We start from the raw sequence: 27,133 nt of genomic DNA on the forward strand, positions 1-27,133 counted from the left end.
CTCAGTGTAAATGACATAGTTATCATCAAAGATCAGAATTTAGCAAGGAACCAGTGGAAACTGGGAAGAGTAACCGAAGTATCTCCTGATCATGATGGCCTAGTAAGAAAGGTTAAGGTCCTGGTTTCAGACTGTAATCTCGACAACCAGGGAAGACACATAAAGGCAAACAGGACGATCATAGAGAGGCCAATACATAGTCTAGTATTGCTGTTAGAAGGTAATGCATAATAATAGACCGGAGCATCCCCGCCAAGGAGCCAATGTAACAAAACATATTATGTGCTAATCCTAGTTTTAAGGTACATACTAATCTTAATTTAAGGTAAATTGTTACACAATTTAGGGGAGCCATGTTACTGTGTGTAAAGCGTATGTACCTCATGTGATTATTCCTCGGCATATATAAGTGAAATGTTCAATAGTTTTCTATTTGCATGAAAACGTGTAATATGTGTGAGTATCAGTATTTAATGCTATATTAAGCACCGAAGCCGATGCTCACTTGTTGGTAGTGTGGGGTTAACCTGCTAGTCGCCTTCGGGCATCACTCACGGCCAAGTCGCGCTCAGACAAAGACGGGCAGGATGGTGACCGAGGTAAATACTTTAATTTTGTAGTAAAAACTGATTGTCATAGTGCTAAGTCAATTGCATGTATTGTTAATGAATATTGTAATATGTTGAAAGTGTTTAATATCAGTGTATAATGTTATTTTGTAAGAAATTGAGACCGAGAACTTGTTCGCAGTTCTTACGGTCATGCCTACCTCATCAATAAACGTCAGAGAGAGAACTGCCTTTCCTCGACCCTACGATGATGGGTGTGATCAGTAAAACAGATCACCTGAGAGCCAATTGATGCCCAGCCGGTGCGGCTACAGACTGCCTTTCTGTCGACGACCCTAAGTGTCTTGCCACCCCCCTCAACTTTTTCTTCATTAACTTCTGCAACATTTGTGGTCTAAGATCTAATTTTCAATCTGTAGAACACCACTTCTCTTCTAAACCTCATCTTCTTTTCCTCACTGAAACTCAGGTGTCTGAGGCAACTGACAGTAGCCCCTTTTCTGTTCCCTCCTACTTTCTCTATCCTCATTTTTGATCCAAAGCTGGATGCTGCGTTTATGTGCGCAATGACTTAACCTGCTCTGTTGCCCACGCTCTTGAATCTTCCGAGTTTTCCACCATCTGGCTACGACTACAGAGTCACTCTCATACTAAATTTATCTGTGCTGTATACCTCTCACCTAACTCCTCTGATTATAAGAAATTCTTTGACTACTTAACTTCCAAAGTGGAGCACATTCTGACCCTCTTCCCTTTTGCAGAGATCTCCATTCTTGGAGACTTCAATGTTCACCACCAGCTTTGGCTTTCCTCTCCCTTCACTGACCATCCTGGTGAACTAGCCTACAACTTTGCAATCCTCCATGACCTAGAGCAATTGGTGCAACACCCTACTCGTATTCCCGACCGTCTTGGAGATACGCCCAACATTCTTGACCTTTAATCCTTCTGCTTGTGCTGTCACCCTTTTTTCTCCGTTGGGCTCCTCTGATCACAATCTCATATCTTTATCTTGTCCTATCGCTCCAATCCCTCCTCAGGATCCCCCTAAGCGAAGGTGCCTCTGGCGTTTTGCCTCTGCTAGTTGGGGGGACCTGAGGAGGTATTTTGCTGATTTTCCTTGGAACGACTACTGCTTCCATGTCAGAGACCCGTCTTTGTGTGCTGAGCGCATAATAGAGGTGATAGTGTCTGGCATGCAGGCGTACATTCCTTACTCTTTTTCTCGTTCTAAACCTTCTAAACCTTGGTTTAACACAGCTTGTTCTTGTGCTATACATGATAGAGAGGTGGCCCACAAAAGGTACTTAAGCCTTCCATCACCAGAATCTCATGCACTTTATATTTCTGCCCGGAACCATGCCAAGTCTGTTCTCCAACTAGCCAAAAACTCCTTCATTAACAGAAAATGTCAAAACCTTTCAAGATCTAACTCCCCTCGTGATTTCTGGCATCTAGCCAAAAATACGAGTATCTCCAATAATTTTGCTTCTTCATCTTTCCCTCCTCTATTTCAACCAGATGGCACCACTGCTATCACATCTATTTCTAAAGCTGAACTCTTTGCTCAAACCTTTGCTAAAAACTCTACCTTGGACAATTCTGGGCTTGTTCCTCCCTCTCCTCCACCCTCTGACTACTTCATGCCATGTATTAAAATTCTTCGCAATGATGTTTTCCATGCCCTCGCTGACCTAAACCCTCGGAAGGCTTATGGACCTGATGGGGTCCCTCCTATTGTTCTCCGAAACTGTGCCTCCGTGCTTGCACCTTGCCTAGTCAAACTCTTTCAGCTCTGTCTGTCAACATTTACCTTTCCTTCTTGCTGGAAGTTTGCCTACATTCAACCTGTTCCTAAAAAGGGTGACCGTTCTAATCCCTCAAACTACCGTCCTATTGCTTTAATTTCCTGCCTATCTAAAGTTTTTGAATCTATCCTCAACAGGAAGATTCTTAAACATCTATCACTTCACAACCTTCTATCTGATTGCCAGTATGGGTTCCATCAAGGCCGCTCTACTGGTGATCTTCTGGCTTTCCTTACTGAGTCTTGGTCATCCTCTTTTAGAGATTTTGGTGAAACTTTTGCTGTTGCCTTGGACATATCAAAAGCTTTGATTTCCAAACTACCCTCCTACAGTTTCTGTCCTTCTCTCTGTAACTTCATCTCAAGTTTCCTTTCTGACCGTTTTATTGCTGCTGTGGTAGACGGTCACTGTTCTTCTCCTAAATCTATTAACAGTGGTGTTCCTCAGGGTTCTGTCCTGTCACCCACTCTCTTCTTATTATTCATTAATGATCTAAACCAAACTTCTTGTCCTATCCACTCCTACAATGATGATACCATCCTGCACTTTTCCACGTCTTTTCATAGATGTCCAACCCTTCAGGAGGTAAACATATCACACAAGGAAGCCACAGAAAGCTTGACTTCTGATTTTTCAAAAATTTCTGATTGGGGCAGAGCAAACTTGATATTGTTCAATGCCTCAAAAACTCAGTTCCTCCATCTATCAACTTGACACAACCTTCCAGACAACTATCCCCTCTTCAATGACACTCAGCTGTCCCCCTCTTCTACACTGAACATCCTTGGTCTGTCCTTTACTTATAATCTGAACTGGAAACTTCACATCTCATCTCTAGCTAAAACAGGTTCTATGAAGTTAGGCATTCTGAGACGTCTCCGCCAGTTTTTCTCACCCCCCTAGCTGCTAACTCTGGACAAGGGCCTTATCCGTCCATGTATGGAGTATGCTTCACATGTCTGGGGGGGTTCCACTCATACTGCTTTTCTAGACAGGGTGGAATCAAAAGCTTTTTGTCTCATCAACTCCTCTCCTCTAACTGACTGTCTTCAGCCTCTCTCTCACCGCCGCAATATCTAGCATATCTAGCTGTCTTCTACTGCTATTTTCATGCTAACTGCTCTTCTGATCTTGCTAACTGCATGCCTCCCCTCCTTCCGCGGACTCGTTGCACAAGACTTTCTTCTTTCTCTCACCCCTATTCTGTCCACCTCTCTAATGCAAGAGTTAACCAGTATTCTCAATCATCCATCCCTTTCTCTGGTAAACTCTGGAACTCCCTGCCTGCTTCTGTATTTCCACCTTCTTATGACTTGAATTCCTTCAAGAGGGAGGTTTCAAGACACTTATTCATCAATTTTTGACCACTGCTTTGACCCTTTTATGGGACTGGCATTTCAGTGGGCATTTTTTTTTATTAGATTTTTGTTGCCCTTGGCCAGTGTCCTTCCTACATAAAAAAATAGATAAATAAAAAAATAAATAAATAAAAAATTTACATTTTTGCAGCTATACTTGTTAATGACACCAGTCTACAATTGGATGGTTCTTCTTTGCTTCCATTCTTATATGAGTATATAGGGACTATATCTGCTTTTTTTTTCCAACTTTGGGAACCACTCCTTCCCTTAATGAAGTTATGATGAGTTTATAAACCTTGTGTGCAAGTTGATATCTGCATTCCTTCAGCACCCAACTAGATACTCCATCAGGTCCCTGCACCTTCCTCACATCCAAGTCTTCCACTGTTACCTCAATCTCACTCAACCCTTCTACTTCTACTCTCATATCTGCCATCACCAGTCTATCTAATGTTCCCTCTTCAGTGAAGACACTTTGAAAGAAGTTGTTCAAAAGCTCTGCAATTTCTGCTTCTTTCCCAACATGCATACCATTTATTTTCAATTAGTTTAACCCCTTCTTATTCTTCATTTAACCACTCACATACCTATAGAACATCCTTGGTTCATTCTTACATCTGTCTACAATGTCTTTTTCATGATTATTTCTTCTCTCCTTACCTTTGAGTATTAATTTCTCTCCCTTTTATATTTTTTCCATGGCTCACTTGTTTTCCTTTTCTTCCATTTGTGTGTGTGTGTGTGTGTGTGTGTGTGTGTGTGTGTGTGTGTGTGTGTGTGTGTGTGTGTGTGTGTATATATATATATATATATATATATATATATATATATATATATATATATATATATATATATATATATATATATATAATTTATTTATGGACCATAATAGATATGAATGCATAGAAATTGATGGCGAGGTGGAGAAAGGAAATAACTTTATTCATTGTATCTTGGAAAGAAATAATCATGCAAAGAATGAAACTATAGCACTTGCATGATATCACAACAGCCATAATGCTCCTGCCTCCTAGCTAGTGTGTTAGTTGCTTATGTACCTTTGCCAAGGTTGGTTCAATATTATCCATGCTGCATGTAAACCTGCTTGAATTTATGAAATTATGGCATGGTTTTGTAACTTTAGTGGTTTAATATGACTTTGGACTCAAAACCACACAGGCAAGATGGCCCAGTTAAATGCTTTGAGAGAGACAATGCAAGAAATTGAAGGTTTTTATGACATTACTTTAGGCCACTATTTGTAACTTTGGTAAGACCAGTATGAGTATACTAATCTAATCCAGTTCATATAAAATAAAAGGCATTACTTATTTTTATTTATTGTTATATTTTTTTCATGTAAGAGGGGCTCTGGCCAAGGGAAATAGGAAAAAAAAAGGCCCACTGAGGTGCCAGTCCTTAAAAGGAATAAGCCAAAAGGATTATCCAGTACTGGAGGAAAAAGCGTCTTAAAACTCCCTTTTGAAATAGGTCATCGTAGGAAGGAAGACACAGTGGAACCTCAGTTACTGAATGCCTCCCTTTTTTAACAAATTTGTTTTCGAACAAAATTTTGAACTCCTTATTGCTTTAGTTGTGGTACCATAATTCGGTTTTAGAACAAAGTTATTTAATTTCAAGTATTAAAAGACAGCAAAAGCTGTCATTTATTACTAATTTATGGTTTCTATAAATATTTACTTTGTTTTTATAAGTTTGGAGGTGAGACACTGAGTGTAAGACAGTAATTCAATCTTTGAAATAAGGGAAATGTGATCCTGTTGAAAACCTCAATGTAAACAAACAGTTTTCAGAGCTCAGGAGTTATCCTGAGCCATCTGTGGCTCTCTTGATGAGCCCCAACACCATCATTATTGCACAACTGCATTTTTCCAGTAGCTTTTCCTAGCAGCAGCAAGATGTCTAAGTCTTATGACCATCTTTTTGGTGGTAAATGGGTTGCTCCCTTCTGTGCCTTTCTGAAAGGCTTCCCTCATTAGATCAGTGACAAAGAGAATACCTGCACAGTCTAAACAGTATCTTCTGATGAGTTCTGTGTCACTAAGTTCATTCAATACATCCTTTCTGGATAAATAATTTGAGCTGGAAATGTTGTGAAGCAGCTATCTTAGTTGTAGGAGTCTGTCATAAGCCATTAAGACAGGGTGGACTAGTGTCTGGGAATGGATTAATCCATTTTACATTGATTCCTATGGGGAAAATAGTTTCAGCTTTCGAACGTTTCGGATTTTGAATGGAATTCGAGAACAAATTAAGTTCTAGAACCGTGGTTCCATTGTATACAGAAGTAGGCAAGGAGTTGCGAAGTTTACCAGTAAAAGGGATAAAAGATTGAGAATACTGGTTGACTCTTGCATTAGAGAGGTGGACAGAATAAGGGTGATAGTAGAAAGTCTTGTGCAATGAGGCCATGGGAGCACAGATATGAATTTTGCAAGATCAGAAGAGCAGTTAGCATAAAAGTGACCACAGATGATAGTAAGAGATGCAACATTGCAGTGAAGAGAGAGGTTGAAGACAGATCAGTCAGAGAAGGGGTGTTGATAAGATTAAATGCTTTTCAAAATTGAGAATATCCAAAGGTGTGGTACTAAGCTGGTCCCAACACTAAAGGATTTACCTTATAGCAAAAGACTGAAGAACAAACTCTGGCAAGGGAGAAGATGATTAACCCTTTCCTTCCGGCGCTTAAATTATTTTCTCGTTTTGTATGACGGCTAAAAATGGTAAACCTAGAAATTGTCAGAAAATTGTTTGAATACTAATAATTATTTTCTCTTTGTTATTCTGAATACAATGATATACTTTGTAGCTCGATGTGACCTCTGAAAGTTGAGTTTATGCCTTATAAAGGATTCCTCCTCCTGCTGTGTGATCCGTCATCCAGGAACAGCCCGGAGAGCGATGACGCCGCGCGCAAACTCTCTCTCTCTCTCTCTCTCTCTCTCTCTCTCTCTCTCTCATCTTGGAGGGGAAATTGTACACTTCCAATGAGAGAGAGAGAGAGAGAGAGAGAGAGAGAGAGAGAGAGAGAGAGAGAGAGAGAGAGAGAGAGAGAGAGATTTCATCCCTTTTCACATCAAGTTTCAGGCAAATAACATTCTCTCTCTCTCTCTCTCTCTGACAAGTTACCTTCTACCATTTTATTATAAAATCGAAGATAATGAAAAAATTAACATGAAAGAATGATAGGTATCATCTCTCTGTTCTGATAAAACAGGTGGATCCTGTAAATCATTTTCCGAGTCCTCACCAATGTCTTTGCTTTCTTCAGCTTCTTCTTCTAAATATTCACTGTCACTGTCTTCAAACTCAGAAGCACTGCTAAATACATATGTTGTGTCCTGCTCCATGGTGAGTTATGATCTGAGATCCTTGGCTCTTATCAGGATGTCTCTTCACACTTATCATGGTGCTTTCCACCCGGCGAGTGCTTTCCACCCGGCGGGTCGCTGGGGTTGCCAAGTGTCGCCCGGAGAAAGGGAAAATAGCTTAGTTACCGCTAAATTTCCATAGCTAGTGACAACATTACATGTGGAAACATGCCAGACACTTCCACTCACACCATCTGACTCGAGAAACCGCGCTTGGACCTCAAAATTGAGGTGCAAAAATTCTTGATTACCGGTATGATCGCCGTCGCTACGGACGCATTTTTGCAATCGTATATATACGATTGCCGGAAGGAAAGGGTTAAAATCTACATGATTGTGCAAGGTGCACATGATGAGGTGTGCAGGAAGATGGTCAAACCAGAGAACACAGAAAAAGTCAATCAAGAGGAGGGCTAAGCTGAATGTTAAATTTTCAGTTACAAAGTTACAGATAATTAGAATAACCTCCCTGAAGAAGTTATTTGTACAGAGAGTGTGGTGCGGTTTGAGTCTGTAAGATAAACTGTGGAGCAGCCAGGAATTTAAGTCTGATTTCAGAACAAAATCAGTAAATTTTCAGAACAAAAATCAGTAGTCCTCCCTACTGCCCTTACAGTATGGGGGTTCAAATAACACTGGACTATTAACATGTAGAATATTTCCACATCAAGAATTGTGTATTATGCTGAAAAGTCTTCAACCCAGACATCTTTTGCCAATATCTGTGAGAAATAAGTGAGTTGGTTTAACAGAGATCCCCCAAATGACCATTTCTCAAGATATGGAAGGAGACAGTCCATATTGAATGATAATCCAGTTATGGTACCTTGTTCATCCTCTTTCTCCCAAGGACCTTTTATTCCATTCTTATGAACTACCAGAGATCATCTGATAAAACTTTAGCTGCTGTGTTAAGGAAGTGAGTCACAGCAGCCAAGTGCTGTGCAAAGATTCTCCAGAGAGGTTTTTTGTCATTCTTGGATGCCTCATTAATTGCTGTCAAGGTGTCAACAAGGCCAGCAAATGCAGTTCCACCATAAGCATTGTTTTTGCTGGGAGCTGTTATCACATGGCTGCAAACAAGACAAAAAAGCATTACCAGAAAGGTAACATTAAATCACACTGTCCATGTTTCTCCTTTAAGTTCCTGCGTGCATTGTGACAGACAAGTTAAATATCAGTTAATACTGAGTGAACATGACAATATTTGAGCACCTGGTGTAACAGAATTAGGGTAAAACATACTTGTAGTCGGACCGGCCAGGCAATCCTTGAGGGTCAATGAAGGATCGTTCCACCAACATCAGTTGGTCATTTACTCGTCGAACTGCAAGTGGACTGGAAAGGAAAAGTATCCCCCTTGCTGAGATGCTGCTCTTTGTTTTGCACTTACATTTGAAATACCTTAAATATTGTGACCATTTGTGCATCTCTATAAAAGGAATGATAAACACAAACACACACTTATCTCTATCAGTACCAAAGTTCACCTGGCAATGCATGTGCTCCACATTCTGAAATCAATATTATGTGCCATTATGCTATTACTATTATAATGGAGATGGATTGAGAGCAACTGACATTTGAAAAATTCCATCTGAAAAATTATCAACAGAACTATAACTTAAGAGGTAAAGCAGAACAGGTCTGGTGTGCAGATCATGTCCCAGGGTATGTTTTTCTGCCCCCAAACATGAAAATTTTTCAAAAACATTGTTAGTAAGTATCCCAGTTTCTTTTATTATATATATATATATATATATATATATATATATATATATATATATATATATATATATATATATATATATATATATATATATATACTCGTATATATATATATATATATATATATATATATATATATATATATATATATATATATATATATATATATATATATATATATATATATTTATATATATATGCAGTGGAACCTGTTACCAAACATCTCCCTTTTCACACAATTTGGTTTACTAACAAAAATTTAACTCAAAATTGCTTCGGTTGCTGTACCCTAATTCAGATGTAGCAAAAGCTGCCATTTATTACTAATTTATAGTTTCTATAAATATTTCCTTTGTTTTTATATATTTGGAGGAGAGACACAGGGTAAGACAGTAATTCAATCCTTGAAATAAGTTAAATGTCATCCTGTTGAAGAATCTCAAGAGTAAACAAACAAGGTTCGGCACTCAGGAATAATCCCAAGCCTCCTGTGGCTCTCTCTATGACCCACAACGCCATCACTACTGCACAACTTCACAAAAGGAAAGGGAGGAGGACAAGTGATGATATTGGTAAAAGAGGATATTGTTGTTGAGGAAGTGGAATATGGTGATGGGATGGTAGAAACAATGAAAGTTGTGATAAAGATAAAAGGAAGTGAAAAAAGGAAAATCACTGTGACATACATACCACCAAAAACTAATGCATGGGAGACTAATAAATTTAAAATCATGCAAATAGAAACAAAAAAAATACTATAGAAGAAATGATAAGAAAAAGTAACAAAGTGCTCTTAGTAATTGACTTCAGCACAAAAGGAATTAACTGGGAGGAGATGGAAGTAAAAGAAAATGTCAGGTCATGGAGCAAAGAACTTATGCTAACCATGATGGTGAATATACAATGAGACAATGGGTGAATGAGCCTACAAGATCCTGAGAAGAACCATCACAGTTGCACTAGTTTTATGAAAATCCAGAAAGTAGACCAAGTATACATGTGATAAGAGAAATAGTACTACAGGAGGAAACAGTGTTGCACAGGAAAGAACATTTCTGGTGCTAAACTTACAAATTATTGTTTTCTTTTTATTTATTTATTTTATCTTATTTTATTTCTTTATTTCTTTATTTTTTTATTTTTGGTGGGGGGAGAACACTGACATCATGAGACGCTAAACATGCAGGATCCCAAACTTTAAATCTTATTACACAGCAGATGTTTATTATGATTCTAAACTTATGAAACAATTCTGGAAATTTTGCTGGCATACTCAATATTTTCGTATACTGAACATATGTACTTATAAAAAAAAAATCACTTACTTATTTTGGTCGAGACCATTTAAAACTTTATCAAATGAAGTAACAGCCTTGTTAAAATTCACAGCAGCATCAGCAAAGAATTCTGAAAAAAAACATACTGATCACACACAAAGCTACAAATAAAATTATATAAACTATATTTAAAAAGTGTGAGTGCTCTACTTTAGGTCCATTTTGAGAATAAAAAAAAGGAGGGGTAGTATGCTTTTCCCAATAATATTAAGATAATGTTATAAACAGGGAAATACTGAATTTTTAATTAAGCTTACCTAAGGAAATATTTTGGGATGAAATAATTTGCCCATAGATTTCTTCAATATTCTTTTGAGCTTTAGATATATAGTCTGCATATATATGTAAGGAAAATGGAAGAATCTGAAAAAGAAACAAAACCATCAAATTCTTGAGGCATATGACTGAAAAGTGGCAGAGCCATTGTAGTAAAAGAGAAAACACCTTGAAAGCTCAGTAAGCTGAAACACTCATTTGGATTTAGTGGTTAAATTATATATATGGCTGAAATCTGAAGTATTGAAAGAGGAAACTGTATTATGATCATTTGCTTTGTTTATTTCATAAGCTTCCAGCGTTCAGTGCGGTACGTCACAGTTAACCATGGAGCAAAGTAAGATAAAGTTGATAGGGCAGGTGAAACCTAATCAACTGTCAACCTCATTTCATCCAGTAAACAAATAACTTGACTCATTGTGTGCCTGGCAATGTCATACTTCCATGCCCCTGTCCCACCAGACAGTGTCTAAGGTTCAGAAACTATGAACACGGGGTAGTGTCTGTTATAGCCCTTGGTGTTTGCTGCTGATGTCATCAGCGCTCCTTTCCACTTCCAATGTTAACTGGTAACAGTGGGTGTTCGACAGACAATGTTCGATGATGTGGACACGCCTTTAGGAATAAATTAAGCATAGTTTGCAAATCAGAGTATTGTATCAGATGTTATAAGCAGTTATAATCTATTCACAAAGTTCTTCATACAGTACCTTGCTTTCCGCAAGTTTAACTGCTAAATCACCCCAGAGTGCAGTGACTGCTGAATGGTATTTGAAGCCTCTGTCATATATTTCATCCACTAGAGCAAATGTTTCATACAGTGTATGATACATTGGCTCTCCAAGTGTTTTCTGAAAGGAAAAGGCATCAAGATAGCAAGATAATTTTAGGGAGAGAGAGAGAGAGAGAGAAAAAAAAAAAAAAAAAAAAAAAAAAAATATATATATATATATATATATATATATATATATATATATATATATATATATATATATATATATATATATATATATATATATATATATATATATATATATATATATATATATATATATATTAAGATTTAAAAGTTAAGTTTAGATGAAACTCATAATATGCACAACATTTCAATGAAGATACCTCAGACTAATCCAAGATTCAGTAAATCTTTATAATAGAGGTACAGTAGTTTTATATGTGAACAAAGCAGCAAGTTGTTACCTGTGTGGGATTCAAAATATAGCGGCTGGTGGTGAGGGAACGAGCTCTTCATTAACATTATTTGGATAGACATACATGTAAAGGATATTCATGATATGGCAATATAAGCCTGTAAATATAAAATATTCACCACTTGATTATGCATACATCGTCATGAGTATATCGAGTATCCATGCAGGGCACACCAATGTTGTGCTGCAGCCCCTTGTAATCACTTCCTGAGCCAATCAGCTGCATCAGTGGAAAGTCTGGCTGAACTGGGTCTGGTCTTCTATGTGCCCAAGTGTCATACACTGTTGTCCTTCCTGCTGCTACTTCCTCTGGGTTTGGATTTGGTATCTGGAAGAAATGAAGACTAAATTAAATTCTTAATTCATAAAGATGGTGATCAAGATGATTCAAAATGCCCTGAAATCTATGCTTCCACTTTGCTATCTAACCTAACCAGTGCTTACTCAGGTGTCACAGTGCAGGCTGATGCAAATATATGTATTTGGAGAAGTAGAGTAGAAGACCAGTAGATGAGAAGCTGAAAATAGATGTAAAGGATGCAAAAGTGAGAAACATGTTTGAGGGATCTGGAAAATTAAAATGAAAAAGAGTCACTAGTAAGACCAAATAAGAAAATGGATGGAGAGAGATGCTTAGTTTTGAAGGATTCATGGATGAAGCAATAGGAAAGGAATATAAACAAAAAGTGACTGAAGTACTGAATGATAAATAGATTAATGTAAATGGACATAGTGATTTCTAACAAAGGGAATATTTTTTATTTTATTTATTTTTTTTTTTTATGTAGGAAGGACACTGGCCAAGGGCAACAAAAATCCAATAAAAAAAAATGCCCACTGAAATGCCAGTCCCATAAAAGGGTCAAAGCAGTGGTCAAAAATTGATGAATAAGTGTCTTGAAACCTCCCTCTCGAAGGAATTCAAGTCATATGAAGGTGGATATACAGAAGCAGGCAGGGAGTTCCAGAGTTTACCAGAGAAAGGGATGAATGATTGAGAATACTGGTTTTAACTCTTGCGTTAGAGAGGTGGACAGAATTCGGGTGAGAGAAAGAAGAAAGTCTTGTGCAGCGAGGCCGCGGAAGGAGGGGAGGCATGCAGTTAGCAAGATCAGAAGAGCAGTTAGCATGAAAATAGCGGTAGAAGAGAGCTAGATATGCAACATTGTGGCGGTGAGAGAAAGGCTGAAGACAGTCAGTTAGAGGAGAGGAATTGATGAGACGAAAAGCTTTTGATTCCACCCTGTCTAGAAGAGCAGTATGAGTAGAACCCCCCCAGACATGTGAAGCATACTCCATACATGGACAGATAAGGCCCTTGTACAGAGTTAGCAGCTGGGGGGTGAGAAAAACTGGCGGAGATGTCTCAGAACACCTAACTTCATAGAAGCTGTTTTAGCTAGAGGTGAGATGTGAAGTTTCCAGTTCAGATTATAAGTAAAGGACAGACCGAGGATGTTCAGTGTAGAAGAGGGGGCCAGTTGAGTGTCATTGAAGAAGAGGGTATAGTTGTCTGGAAGGTTGTGTCGAGTTGATAGATGGAGGAATTGAGTTTTTGAGGCATTGAACAATACCAAGTTTGCTCTGCCCCAATCAGAAATTTTAGAAAGATCAGAAGTCAGGCGTTCTGTGGCTTCCCTGCGTGATATGTTTACTTCCTGAAAGGTTGGACGTCTATGAAAAGACGTGGAAAAGTGCAGGGTGGTATCATCAGCGTAGGAGTGGATAGGACAAGAAGTTTGGTTTAGAAGATCATTAATGAATAATAAGAAGAGAATGGGTGACAGGACAGAACCCTGAGGAACACCACTGTTAATAGATTTAGTAGGAAAACAGTGACCGTCTACCACAGCAGCAATAGAACGGTCAGAAAGGAAACTTGAGATGAAGTTACAGAGAGAAGGATAGAAACCGTAGGAGGGCAGTTTGGAAATCAAAGCTTTGTGCCAGACTCTATCAAAAGCTTTTGATATGTCCAAGGCAACAGCAAAAGTTTCACAAAAATCTCTAAAAGAGGATGACCAAGACTCAGTAAGGAAAGCCAGAAGATCACCAGTAGAGCGGCCTTGACGGAACCCATACTGGCGATCAGATAGAAGGTTGTGAAGTAATAGATGTTTAAGAATCTTCCTGTTGAGGATAGATTCAAAAACTTTAGATAGGCAGGAAATTAAAGCAATAGGACGGTAGTTTGAGGGATTAGAACGGTCACCCTTTTTAGGAACATGTTGAACGTAGGCAAACTTCCAGCAAGAAGAAAAGGTAGATGTCCACAGACAGAGCTGAAAGAGTTCGACTTGGCAAGGTGCAAGCACGGAGGCACAGTTTCGGAGAACAATAGGAGGGACCCCATCAGGTCCATAAGCCTTCCGAGGGTTTAGGCCAGCGAGGGCATGGAAAACATCATTGCGAAGAATTTTAATAGGTGGCATGAAGTAGTCAGAGGGTGGAGGAGAGGGAGGAACAAGCCCAGAATTGTCCAAGGTAGAGTTTTTAGCAAAGGTTTGAGCAAAGAGTTCAGGTTTAGAAATAGATGTGATAGCAGTGGTGCCATCTGGTTGAAATAGAGGAGGGAAAGAAAAAGAAGCAAAGTTATTGGAGATATTTTTGGCTAGATGCCAGAAATCACGAGGGGAGTTAGATCTTGAAAGGTTTTGACATTTTCTGTTAATGAAGGAGTTTTTGGCTAGTTGGAGAACAGACTTGGCATGGTTCTGGGCAGAAATATAAAGTGCATGAGATTCTGGTGATGGAAGGCTTAAGTACCTTTTGTGGGCCACCTCTCTATCATGTATACCACGAGAACAAGCTGTGTTAAACCAAGGTTTAGAAGGTTTAGGATGAGAAAAAGAGTGAGGAATGTACGCCTCCATGCCAGACACTATCACCTCTGTTATGCACTCAGCACACAAAGACGGGTCTCTGACACGGAAGCAATGGTCATTCCAAGGAAAATCAGCAAAATACCTCCTCAGGTCCCCACAACTGGCAGAGGCAAAACGCCAGAGGCACCTTCGCTTAGGAGGATCCTGAGGAGGTTTGGAGTGATAGGACAAGATAAAGATATGAGATTGTGATCGGAGGAGCCCAACAGAGAAGAAAGGGTGACAGCATAAGCAGAAGGATTAGAGGTCAGGAAAAGGTCAAGAATGTTGGGCGTATCTCCAAGATGGTCAGGATTACGAGTAGGGTGTTGCACCAATTGCTCTAGGTCATGGAGGATAGCAAAGTTGTAGGCTAGTTCACCAGGATGGTCAGTGAAGGGAGAGGAAGACCAAAGCTGGTGGTGAACATTGAAGTCTCCAAGAATGGAGATCTCTGCAAAAGGGAAGAGGGTTAGAATGTGCTCCACTTTGGAAGTTAAGTAGTCAAAGAATTTCTTATAGTCAGAGGAGTTAGGTGAGAGGTATACAGCACAGATAAATTTAGTATGAGAGTGACTCTGTAGTTGTAGCCAGATGGTGGAAAACTCGGAAGATTCAAGAGCGTGGGCACGAGAGCAAGTTAAGTCATTGCGCACAAAAACGCAGCATCCAGCTTTGCATAAAAAATGAGGATAGAGAAAGTAGGAGGGAACAGAAAAGGGGCTACTGTCAGTTGCCTCAGACACCTGAGTTTCAGTGAGGAAAAGAAGATGAGGTTAAGAAGAGGAGAGGTGGTGTTCTACAGATTAAAAATTAGATCTTAGACCGCGAATGTTGCAGAAGTTAATGGAGAAAAAAGTTGAGGGGGGTGTCAAGACACTTAGGGTCGTTGACAGAAAGGCAGTCCGACCTGGGGACATTTATGGTCCCCTCCCCAGATGGGGACTCCGAGGCTGGTGTAGGAGTCGCCATGATGATTTTAAAATTTTTGAGTGAAGGGTGTGTGTGTTATTAGGTGCTTGTAGTTTTGTGTGGAGGAAGAGAGTTGTCTTTAGAGGGCAGGCTGTGACTGCCCCCTTGTGTTGTGAGACACAAAGGGAAACGTTCAGTGAGGTCACAGCTGGGTTTAATGATAAGTTCACAGCACCCCCTGAACAGTGCTTTAGACCTCACTGGGAGTAATTATCGTTTCGGCAGGTGTCTACTGCCTCCTCCTCCTATACTTTCATAATAGTTCACCACAAAGTAAGATTGATTTTGCTTACCCTTCTGGCACTTTGATATACTGCTTCAGTGAGAATTGGTGCTGATTTTGTGCGTAAAGTGTAGTTTCCTGAAAAGCAAATATTTGTAAAGAATATAAGGTACTGTAATCTGTTAGGCTGTATTTACTGACCTATGAAATACACTTTCCATTTACTGTTTTACAGAAATCTTTTGGAAAACGAAAAATATGTACCAATGCTGGACACATGATCTTGTGCTTGACACACAATAAAGAAAAGGATGAAGGAAAAATTAGGTTAAAAAAATGAATGTCAGATAAATAAAAAAAAAAAAAAAGATGTAAGATATATATATATATATATATATATATATATATATATATATATATATATATATCATAAATAGGAGTGAAACACGACTAAAGAAGGTGAGAGGAAGGTACATACATGTAATCAAGATCTTGGCAGAGAGTTACCTATGTGTATTGGGATCAGGTTGACTGCACCTCCATTGTCACGTTAGGAGAACCATGTCGTCATATTTCCTGATTATCATAACAGCCAATTAAAGGGAAGTTAACATGGGGGCTGGAACCCCTCCTCTGTATTTTTACTCTAACAATGAAACAGTCTTGCAAGTGTCTTGCAACTCCCCTTCAGAGAGATCTCAGTCTTGCTTATAAACAAACAGAAAAATTTTGTTGGAAGAAAGAACAAAGAAAGAGTATCCTTGTGGGACAGAAGAGGGCAAGAATTGGGTTAATCAGTAACATGGTAACTGAAGGAAATTTAAGAATCTACAAGTATCAGTAAACAGGTTTTGCATATGTCCATGTGCATAATGATGTAATAATTATGTATACATCAATCAATCAATCAATCAATCTATCTGTCTGTATACCAAGCCAGCAATCCCACACGGGGTAGCCCTGTGGCAGGGGCTAAGAATACTGCCACTGTAATCCCTGCACGTCATAAGAAACAACTAAAAGAGACAGAGCTAAAAGGTCTAGAAACTCCCTTCTCTAAATGGTGTCCTACAAATAGATCAAGCAAAATGGACAAAGCAGGTAAAAGTAAATTTAAAAATTACAATTCCCTAAATCTTTGAATCAGCTTTATGATATTTCATATTTAGCTATCTGAAATGAAATACCTGGAGATTTAATGAAATGGCACTGATCAGATAATTAATTGCTGTAACTATAACTAAGTTCAAATAATAAAACATCTGGTTCTTCTGTATTATTTGTAATGATGGTGACAAAATAAATTAGTTTTCCAAAGAAAATATTTTCTGAGCCATTAAATACACAATACCAAGGGATGATCCTGATGTACTTACATTCCAAAGATTTTCAATAATGTCAAGTTGACTGCTTACCTTCAATAGCCATATCAACATTAAGATAGGCAACAGCTCTGTTTGAGAGTTGCTTTGCAAACTGCTCTGTCCATTCTACAGAGCCCACCATACCATACTCTTCAGCTCCCCAGCCACAGAACACCAGTGAGCGCCGTGGTCTCCAACCTGAAGATTAACAATTCACATCAGTGTATTAATAACACTGATACAACATTTTTCACTTTCAGTAAATTAAATGGCATTAAATGATCCTGTGGATTGACAATAGTTTTTTTATAATCCCAAATTATGTTAAATTAAATATATGCTCAACAAATTACTATACTGTTTATGACCATAACCTAGATAGACAGATAAACAGGAAAAAATTTTACCTCAGAATGAATTACCTGTTTCATTGTACAGCTGAAGAAAGACACGACTAAGCTCCAACATGGCAGCTGTACCAGACGATGGATCCACAGCACCGAAGAGCCAAGAATCGAGGTGATTGCCAAGCATGACATACCTATCTATTAAGGCATCAAAAATTGTGATAAAGGATGAAAAATCAGAATGGAAAAAAGAAAGTAGAATACCACAAAGATCTATTTATGAATGAAACAAGAGATGGGAAATTGAATTCAGTGTGTGAGTGATCCCAGTGTGTGGACAGAGAACACTACTTGGTGAGAGATTAAGAAGGGAAAGAAACATGAAAAAGTCGAAGGTGATTTAGGAAAAAATGACAAATCAATAAAGTTTCCAACACATGCGGAATGGTCTTAAGGCAAAAGAGGTTTCACTAAGAATTATGTGACTGAAATAATGATGGATACAAATCAGTATCAAGACATAAACATTATGAGCTTACTTAAAAATACTATAGAGTATAATTATGCCAATACTATTCATCAAATGCACATGTAAGTAGAATGACAACTTTAGGTCAACCACTGACTATGGACCTCAACATAGTGGATAGTGTGAAGATTTCACCTTGACTTCAATACCTAATATAATACATCCAGACAGGAATGAGTAACAAATACCTGGCTCCTCTCGACCTTGAAGAACACCAATGACATTGTATGTAGTTGTCATAGTATTATAGTTGTTAACTTCCAGATTTACACTCCACTCAGCTTCTCGGAAGGCTGGTCCCAGGTGATATGTGATGTTCAGGTCACCCTGCCAGGTTTGTGGTGCTGCTGCCCCACTCAGCTCACTGTCTTACCAAACATCATCATTAATACATTCCAAATTTTATTATCTATTGACAGTTTAAAAGTCTGTATATTGACAGATAGATTACTGGAGTATTGTAGATACATTTCATTTGAATCAATATTGTCCGAAGAAATGACATCTTAGAAAATGGAGCTATATTGTATGAATCTCAATGTTATGATGATCATAACCAGTGTGAATACAAAACTGTAAATATCATCTCTTCTGTTGAATGTAACTTTTTATAGACAAATGAAAGTAGAATGAAAATAATTACCATTTGGTTTAAAGAGGAGCATTTAATGATGTGCTTTATTATGAATCATAAAATCTCTTAGATTTACCTTAATAGGTCAAAAGCATCACTGTAACTGATGGGCTGGACAGGGATCTTTGGAATGGGAGCTTCCTCTTCTGGAATCCTGAAGGCACTTTCTAAAAAGAAAAGACATGTAATCACAAAATAAAGTAACTTCTCAAGTTTCATACCTAATTAGTTCCATAAATATCATCTTTGCTATGAAATTTTGCAGAACCCACAGTAATAATTTTATGTAAAAGATATATATATGAGGAGGATCTGGGGCAAGGTAAAGCAGTGGTTCTCAACCTTGTTTGCCCCCATGCACCCCTTTTCACCATTTATCAGAATGTCATTCACCCCTTCCTTTCCAAGATTGTCTGCCTCAAAAAGTGCATTCCAAATAATATGCATATAATACTGAAAATTCTTTATTTTTTCATATTAATACATATATTTACAATTTTAGGACTTTAAGGACTAGTACTCTAAGCAAAGCGTAAGCCTTTATAAGGGTACTCGCAGACAGACCACTCAGTGGCACCTATGTCTTTCCTTTGTGGCAGCACTGTCTATGGGTAATCTATTTTGATCCTTATGGTTCACGAGCTTGTGGTGAACGGTTTGATAGGCTGCTTGCAGCAGGTAACTGATGCATACTGAATTTTGTGCCACCCTGGTGAGCTCAAAGGCAATAAAAAGATCAACATTCTAACAGTTTGAGTTTGCCAATATGTGGTCCCAATTCCTCCCATGGGGGGAATTCACCCCTGGTTGAGAACCCCTGCAGTAAAGGCCTGTCTCTTGGTGGAATAAACACACACACACACACACACACACACACACACACACACACACACACACACACACACACACACACACACACACACTCACTCTTATCCCTGTTAATGATGATGATGATGATGATGATGATGATGATGATGATAATAATAATAATACCACTACTACTATTACTACTACTCCACACAGAGTAAAAGAATGATGACCACTTGCAGGAGAGTGTGAAGTATAGCTTCCCAAGCAGAAGCATAGAAGCATGGATCTGGAAGAGGATGTGGTCTGTGCAAGAAACATCCACAATTTTAAGATTAAATTGGACAAAAGTAGACATGGAAATGGGGCAGCACAGGTGTGGCTCCTTTTTTTTTTTTTTTTTTTTTTTTTTTTTCTATGTATGAGGGACACTGGCCAAGGGTAAAAAAAAAAATAAATAAATAAATAAAAAATATAAAAAAAATAAATAAATAAATAAAAAAAATCCCACTGAGATGCCAGTCCCAGAGAAGGGTCCAAAGCAGTAGTCAAAAATTGAAGGATAAGTGTCTTGAAACCTCCCTCTTGATGGAATTCAAGTCATAGGAAGGTGGAAATACACAGGCAGGTAGGGAGTTCCAAAGTTTACCAGAGAAAGGGATGAATGACTGAGAATACTGGTTAACTCTTGCATTAGAGAGGTGGACAGAACAGGAATGAGAAAGAAGAAAGTCTTGTGCAGCAAGGCTGCGGGAGGAGGGGAGGCATGCAGTTAGCAAGATCAGAAGAGCAGTTAGCATGAAAATAGCAGTAGAAGATAGCTAGAGATGCAACATTGTGGCAACGAGAGAAAGGCTGAAGAGTCAGAGGAGAGGAGTTCATGAGATGAAAAGCTTTTGATTCCACCCGGTCTAGAAAAGCAGTATGAGTGGAACACCACAAGACATGTGAAGCATACTCCATATATGGACAGATAAAGCCTTTGTACAGTTAGCAGGTCGGGCGGGGGGGGGGGTGAGAAAAACTGGCAGAGATGTCTCAGAACACCCAACTTCATAGAAGCTGTTTTAGCTAGAGATGAGATGCGAAGTTTCCAGTTCAGATTATAAGTAAAGGACAGACTGAGGATGTTCAGTGCAGAAGAGAGGGACACTTAAGTGTCACTGAAGAAGAGGGGACATGTGAAACATACTCCATGTATGGACAGATAAGGCCCTTGTACAGAGTTAGCAGCTTGGGATGGGGTGAGAAAAACTGGCAGAGACATCTCAGAACACCTAACTTCATAGAAACTGTTTTAGCTTGAGATGAGATGTCAAGTTTCCAGTTCAGATTATAAGTAAAGGACAGACTGAGGATGTTCAGTGCAGAAGAGAGGGACAGTTGAGTGTCATTGAAGAAGAGGGGATAGTTGTCTGGGAGGTTGTGTCAAGTTGATAGATGGAGGAATTGAGTTTTTGAGGCATTGAACAATACCAAGTTTGCTCTGCCCCAATAAGAAATTTTAGAAAGATCAGAAGTCAGGCATTCTGCAGGTTCCCTGCATGAAATGTTTACTTCCTAAAGGATTGGACATCTATGAAAAGACGTGGAAAAGTGCAGGGTGGTATCATCAGCATAGGAGTGGATAGGACAAGAAGTTTGGTTTAGAAGGTCATCGATGAATAATAAGGAGAGTGGGTGACAGGACAGAACCCTGAGGAACACCACTGTTAATAGATTTAGGAGAAGAACAGTGACCATCTACTATAGCAGCAATAGAATGGTCAGAAAGGAAACTTGAGATGAAGTTACAGAGAGAAGGATAGAAGCCGTAGGAGGATAGTTTGCAAATCAAAGCTTTGTGCCAGACTCTATCAAAAGCTTTTGATATGTCCAAGGCAACAGCAAAAGTTTCACCAAAATCTCTAAAAGAGGATGAGCAAGACTCGCTAAGGAAAGCCAGATCACCAGTAGAGCGGCCTTGACGGAACCCATACTGGCAATCAGATAGAAGGTTGTGAAGTGATGGATATTTTAAAAAATCTTCCTGTTGAGGATAGATTCAAAAACTTTACATAGGCAGAAAATTAAAGCAATAGGATGGTAGCTTGTGGTATTAGAACACTCACCCTTTTCAGGAACAGGCTGAATGTAGGCAAACTTCCAGCAAGGAGGAAAGGTACATGTTGACAGGACAGACAGAGTTGAGAGTTTGACTAGGCAAGGTACAAGCACAGAGGCACAGTTTTGGAGAACAATAGGAGGGACCCCATCAGGTCCATAAGCCTTCCAAGGGTTTAGGCCAGTGAGGGCATGGAAAACATCATTGCAAAGAATTTTAATAGGTAGCATGAAGTAGTCAGAGGGTGGAGGAGAGGGAGGAACAAGACCAGAATTGTCCAAGGTAGAGTTTTTAGCAAAGGTTTGAGTGAAGAGTTCAGCTTTAGAAACAGATGTGATAGCTGTGGTGACATCTGGTTGAAATAAAGGAGGGAAAGAAAAAGAAGCAAAGTTATTGGAGATATTCTTGGCTAGATGCCAGAAGTCACAAGAGGAGTTAGATCTTGAAAGCTTTTGACACTTCCTGTTAATGAAGGAGTTTTTGACTAGTTGGAGAACAGACTTGGCATGGTTCTGGGAAGAAATATAAAGTGCATGTGATTCTAGTGATGGAAGGCTTAAGTACCTTTTGTGGGCCACTTCTCTATCATGTATAGCACAAGAACAAGCTGTGTTAAACCAAGGTTTGGAAGGTTTAGGTCGAGAAAAGAGTGAGGAAAGTATGCTTCCATGCCAAACACTATCACCTCTGTTATGTGCTCAGCACACAAAGACGGGTCTCTGACACAGAAGCAGTAGTCATTCCAAGGAAAATCAGCAAAATACCTCCTCAGGTCCCCCCAACTAGCAGAGGCAAAACGACATAGGCACCTTCGCTTGGGAGGATCCTGAGGAGGGATTGGAGCGATGGGACAAGATACAGATATGAGATTGTGATTGGAGGAGCCCAACAGAGAAGGGAGGGTGACAGCATAAGCAGAAGGATTAGAGGTCAGGAAAAGGTCAAGAATGTTGGTTGTATCTCCAAGACGGTCAGGAATACAAGTAGGGTGTTGCACCAATTGCTCTAGGTTGTGGAGTATAGCAAAGTTGAAGGCTAGTTCACCAAGATGGTCAGTGGAGGGAGAGGAAAGCCAAAGCTGGTGGTGAACATTGAAGTGTCTAAGAATGAAGATCTCTGCAAAAGGGAAGAGAGTCAGAATGTGCTCCACTTTGGAAGTTAAGTAGTCAAAGAATTTCTTATAATCAGAGGAGTTAGGTGAGAGGTATATATAGAGCACTGATAAATTTAGTTTGAGAATGACTCTGTAGTCATAGCCAGATGGTGAAAAACTCAGAAGATTCAAGAGCGTGCACATAAACACAACATCCAGCTTTGGATTGAAAATGAGGATAGAGAAAGTAGGAGGGAACAGAAAAGGGGGTACAGTCAGTTGCCTCAGACAACTGAGTTTCAGTGAGGAAAAGAAGATGAGTTTTAGAAGAGAAGAGGTGGTGTTCTGCTGATTGAAAATTAGATCTTAGACTGCAAATGTTGCAGAAGTTAATGAAGGAAAAGTTTACGGGGGGTGTCAAGACACTTGGGGTCATTGTCAGAAGGGCAGTCTGACCTGGGGACATTTGTGGTCCCCTCCCCAGACAGGGACTCCGAGGCTGATGTAGGAGTCGCCATGATAATTTTGAAATTTTGAGTGAAGGGTGTGTGTGTTATTAGGTGCTTGTAGTTTTGTGTGGAGGTAAATACAACCAAATACACACACACACACACACACACACACACACACACACACACACACACACACACACACACACACACACACACACACACACAAAGCCAAGCAAGAGGATGGACATAACTGAAGCTTTTCTGCATGTCACATGATTTGTTACGTTTCAGGACTTATTTTTTGTCATTACCCATAACTACTCTACCAAGAATAGCAGAATTGGCCAGTCCTTACATCATCCCTGTCTTGTAGAAGAATATACCATACTAAAATTGTGAGACATAAGCTGACTACACCATAAAAGCAGTGGAAAGAGAAGGGGTTATTATATTCCAACACCAGCATATGATTTGTTTCATTGATGACAAACCAGAGATAACAAATTTCTGTATAATAGGGCTACTTACCAGTTGCTGGATAAAATGGTGTAAGAGGATCCCCATCGACAAGTTTGGTAGTTCCAAGAGGGGCAGCAGAAGGGGGCATGAAGTAGGAATGAGGATAGACAAAATCTGGACCAGCAGGAGCATAATCAGCTGGGTCACTAAACAACAACAGGCCGAGTGCTCCTTGCTCCTCAGCTCTTTGTGCCTGAAGTGGAAGTATGCAATCAGTGAAACAGTAGAAGATCAATTATAAAGTCAGCACTGTGCTCTGACTAAAAACTGATAACCCAATGAGTTTACTTTTAACTCTCATACTTACAATGTTTGCCCTGAAGGACTGACCATAGCGAGCCAAGACAATGGTGCCTGAGATATTCACTCCTGCATTAGCTAGGAAGGCAAAGTCCTCTTCAGAACCATAATGAGCGTAGACCAGTGGGCCCTGCAACATATAATTTCAAGATTAATATGCATCAAACACCAGCTCGTGCTGGGGTTTATCATGCTATACTAGGAGAATTATCTACTCATACTGGGAAATTTTGTATTTTGTGTCCAATCAATAACCAAACCATTTACAGCTGCCCATCAGAGCATGCAGTACAGTGCAATTAATATAGTATCCAATTTTGTACTATAGGAAAATTAGTACTATAATTTAATGTATTCTTATAATCTTGAATCTAAAACAAGAATTACATATGAATTGTCTAAACTTACCATCACATTGCCTGCAGCTCCATATCCATTGAAGTTAAAGGGAATATCTGAGCTAGACTCCTCAGGAGCATACAGTGGTTTCTGCTTTATGGCAGACACCCACATCTGACGGCCTGAACCATCCAGCAGACGAACCTAGCAGTGAATGACATACCTTTATTCATTCATCAGTAATCTCACCCTTATCCATGCTTATGCTGATGACTCAATCTTGTATTTACCTTTGCCTTAAATCCAACTCTGCAGGAATATAAATAATGTATGCAGAGAAGCTACAGAATGTTCATCTTTTGACCTTGTGCTTTCTCCCAACGCAGCACTTTCTACTCATTCTCATCTTTATTGTGTCCTACTATTACTATTGCAAGAGCTAACCAGCATCTTCACCAAGGCCGTAATTCCCGAGGAAAATAAGGGGGTTATAGAGCCCCTCCTAATGTTTTCTTTATAGCAGTTATTTATTTTCTCAAGAATTAAATTTGCTTGTTAAAATTTCCTACCCTAGCATTACTACTGTCAGAGTCACTTGGACGAAATATATGATTAAAAAAAATATATAATAGTAAAATAAAATCTCGTAAGCGAGTTTGGAAAAAAAATTAAAAAAATGCAAAATGTCATCTCCAGGTGGTGAAGAACCATGCCCCATCACCACACGCACTACGCAGTACGCAGCATCAATTGATTGCTGCATGGCCGCAGCGCGTTGTCCTGTCACACGTGGTAACTCACAGGATCCACTTTGCCTGTGCTACAGTGAGTGACACTTTCTACTATGTGGAATATCACGTGATAGCATATGTTGGCAGAATAGTGCCCTGCGGTAGGGACATAACCTGGAGATGGCTGAAACACCGAGTGAGGTAGATAAATGTGTGTAAGGCTCAAGTGTTTGTGTGTATATATATATATATATATATATATATATATATATATATATATATATATATATATATATATATATATATATATATATATATATATATATATATATATATATATATATATATATATATATATATATATGTATATATATATCGACGACCCTAAGTGTCTTGACACCCCCCTCAACTTTTTCTTCATTAACTTCTGCAACATTCGCGGTCTAAGATCTAATTTTCAATCTGTAGAACACCACCTCTCCTCTTCTAAACCTCATCTTCTTTTCCTCACTGAAACTCAGGTGTCTGAGGCAACTGACAGTAGCCCCTTTTCTGTTTCCTCCTACTTTCTCTATCCTCATTTTCGATCCAAAGCTGGATGCTGCGTTTATGTGCGCAATGACTTAACCTGCTCTCGTGCCCACGCTCTTGAATCTTCCGAGATTTCCACCATCTGGCTACGACTACAGTCACTCTCATACTAAATTTATCTATGCTGTATACCTCTCTCCTAACTCCTCTGACTATAAGAAATTCTTTGACTACTTAACTTCCAAAGTGGAGCACATTCTGACCCTCTTCCCTTTTGCAGAGATCTCCATTCTTGGAGATTTCAATGTTCACCACCAGCTTTGGCTTTCCTCTCCCTTCACTGACCATCCTGGTGAACTAGCCTACAACTTTGCTATCCTCCATGACCTAGAGCAATTGGTGCAACACCCTACTCGTATTCCTGACCGTCTTGGAGATACACCCAACATTCTTGACCTTTTCCTGACCTCTAATCCTTCTGCTTATGCTGTCACCCTTTCTTCTCCGTTGGGCTCCTCCGATCACAATCTCATATCTTTACCTTGTCCTATCACTCCAATCCCTCCTTAGGATCCCCCTAAGCGAAGGTGCCTCTGGCGTTTTACCTCTGCCAGTTGGGGGGACCTGAGGAGGTATTTTGCTGATTTTCCTTGGAATGACTACTGCTTCCGTGTCAGAGACCCGTCTTTGTGTGCTGAGCGCATAAGAGAGGTGATAGTATCTGGCATGGAGGCGTACATTCCTCACTCTTTTTCTCATCCTAAACCTTCTAAACCTTGGTTTAACACAGCTTGTTCTCGTGCTATACATGATAGAGAGGTGGCCCACAAAAGGTACTTAAGCCTTCCATCACCAGAATCTCATGCACTTTATATTTCTGCCCGGAACCATGCCAAGTCTGTTCTCCAACTAGCCAAAAGCTCCTTCATTAACAGAAAATGTCAAAACCTTTCAAGATCTAACTCCCCTCGTGATTTCTGGCATCTAGCCAAAAATATCTCCAATAACTTTGCTTCTTCTTCTTTCCCTCCTCTACTTCAACCAGATGGCACCACTGCTATCACATCTATTTCTAAAGCTGAACTCTTTGCTCAAACCTTTGCTAAAAACTCTACCTTGGACAATTATGGGCTTGTTCCTCCCTCTCCTCCACCCTCTGACTACTTCATGCCATGTATTAAAATTCTTCGCAATGATGTTTTCCATGCCCTCGCTGGCCTAAACCCTCGGAAGGCTTATGGACCTGATGGGGTCCCTCCTATTGTTCTCCGAAACTGTGCCTCCGTGCTTCCACCTTGCCTAGTCAAACTCTTTCAGCTCTGTCTTTCAACATCAACCTTTCCTTCTTGCTGGAAGTTTGCCTACATTCAACCTGTTCCTAAAAAGGGTGACCGTTCTAATCCCTCAAACTACCGTCCTATTGCTTTAATTTCCTGCCTATCTAAAGTTTTTGAGTCTATCCTCAACAGGAAGATTCTTAAACATCTATCACTTCACAACCTTCTATCTGATCACCAGTATGGGTTCCGTCAAGGCCGCTTTACTGGTGATCTTCTGGCTTTCCTTACTGAGTCTTGGTCATCCTCTTTTAGAGATTTTGGTGAAACTTTTGCTGTTGCCTTGGACATATCAAAAGCTT

General features: G+C 39.3%; 2 protein-coding genes across 5 annotated transcripts in view; one reads left to right on the forward strand and one right to left on the reverse strand.

The window, feature by feature from the left end:
* Positions 1 to 27,133, forward strand: part of LOC135105646 (uncharacterized) — a 60,054-nt gene that overhangs the window by 26,586 nt on the left and 6,335 nt on the right. For both annotated transcript variants that reach the window (XR_010270937.1, XM_064014010.1), the window contains exon 3: positions 24,929 to 25,057. Coding sequence is in view for 1 of the 2 variants with exons in the window: in XM_064014010.1 (XP_063870080.1) it covers positions 24,929 to 25,057 (129 nt within the window). In the remaining variant the exon portion in view is untranslated. The remainder of the gene's footprint in view (positions 1 to 24,928; positions 25,058 to 27,133) is intronic.
* The window catches only part of LOC135105645 (N-acetylated-alpha-linked acidic dipeptidase 2-like), a 25,414-nt gene continuing 6,231 nt past the window's right edge, over positions 7,951 to 27,133 (reverse strand). For 2 of the 3 annotated variants that reach the window (XM_064014007.1, XM_064014009.1), the window contains 14 exons: positions 24,302 to 24,436; positions 23,901 to 24,023; positions 23,603 to 23,786; positions 18,695 to 18,785; positions 18,173 to 18,348; positions 17,531 to 17,653; positions 17,160 to 17,306; positions 15,815 to 15,882; positions 11,822 to 12,013; positions 11,185 to 11,325; positions 10,456 to 10,561; positions 10,187 to 10,268; positions 8,379 to 8,471; positions 7,951 to 8,206 (listed from right to left, as the gene is read on the reverse strand). In XM_064014007.1, coding sequence (XP_063870077.1) covers positions 8,008 to 8,206; positions 8,379 to 8,471; positions 10,187 to 10,268; positions 10,456 to 10,561; positions 11,185 to 11,325; positions 11,822 to 12,013; positions 15,815 to 15,882; positions 17,160 to 17,306; positions 17,531 to 17,653; positions 18,173 to 18,348; positions 18,695 to 18,785; positions 23,603 to 23,786; positions 23,901 to 24,023; positions 24,302 to 24,436 — 1,860 coding nt within the window. In that variant the 3' untranslated portion in view covers positions 7,951 to 8,007. Of the gene's footprint in view, positions 8,207 to 8,378; positions 8,472 to 10,186; positions 10,269 to 10,455; positions 10,562 to 11,184; positions 11,326 to 11,821; positions 12,014 to 15,814; positions 15,883 to 17,159; positions 17,307 to 17,530; positions 17,654 to 18,172; positions 18,349 to 18,694; positions 18,786 to 23,602; positions 23,787 to 23,900; positions 24,024 to 24,301; positions 24,437 to 24,522; positions 24,649 to 27,133 lie in introns of those variants that run through there. The other variant, XM_064014008.1, reaches the window with a different exon arrangement.

This window comes from Scylla paramamosain, chromosome 12 (assembly GCF_035594125.1).
Source record: "Scylla paramamosain isolate STU-SP2022 chromosome 12, ASM3559412v1, whole genome shotgun sequence".
In the NCBI taxonomy this organism is placed as follows: Eukaryota; Metazoa; Arthropoda; class Malacostraca; order Decapoda; family Portunidae; genus Scylla; species Scylla paramamosain.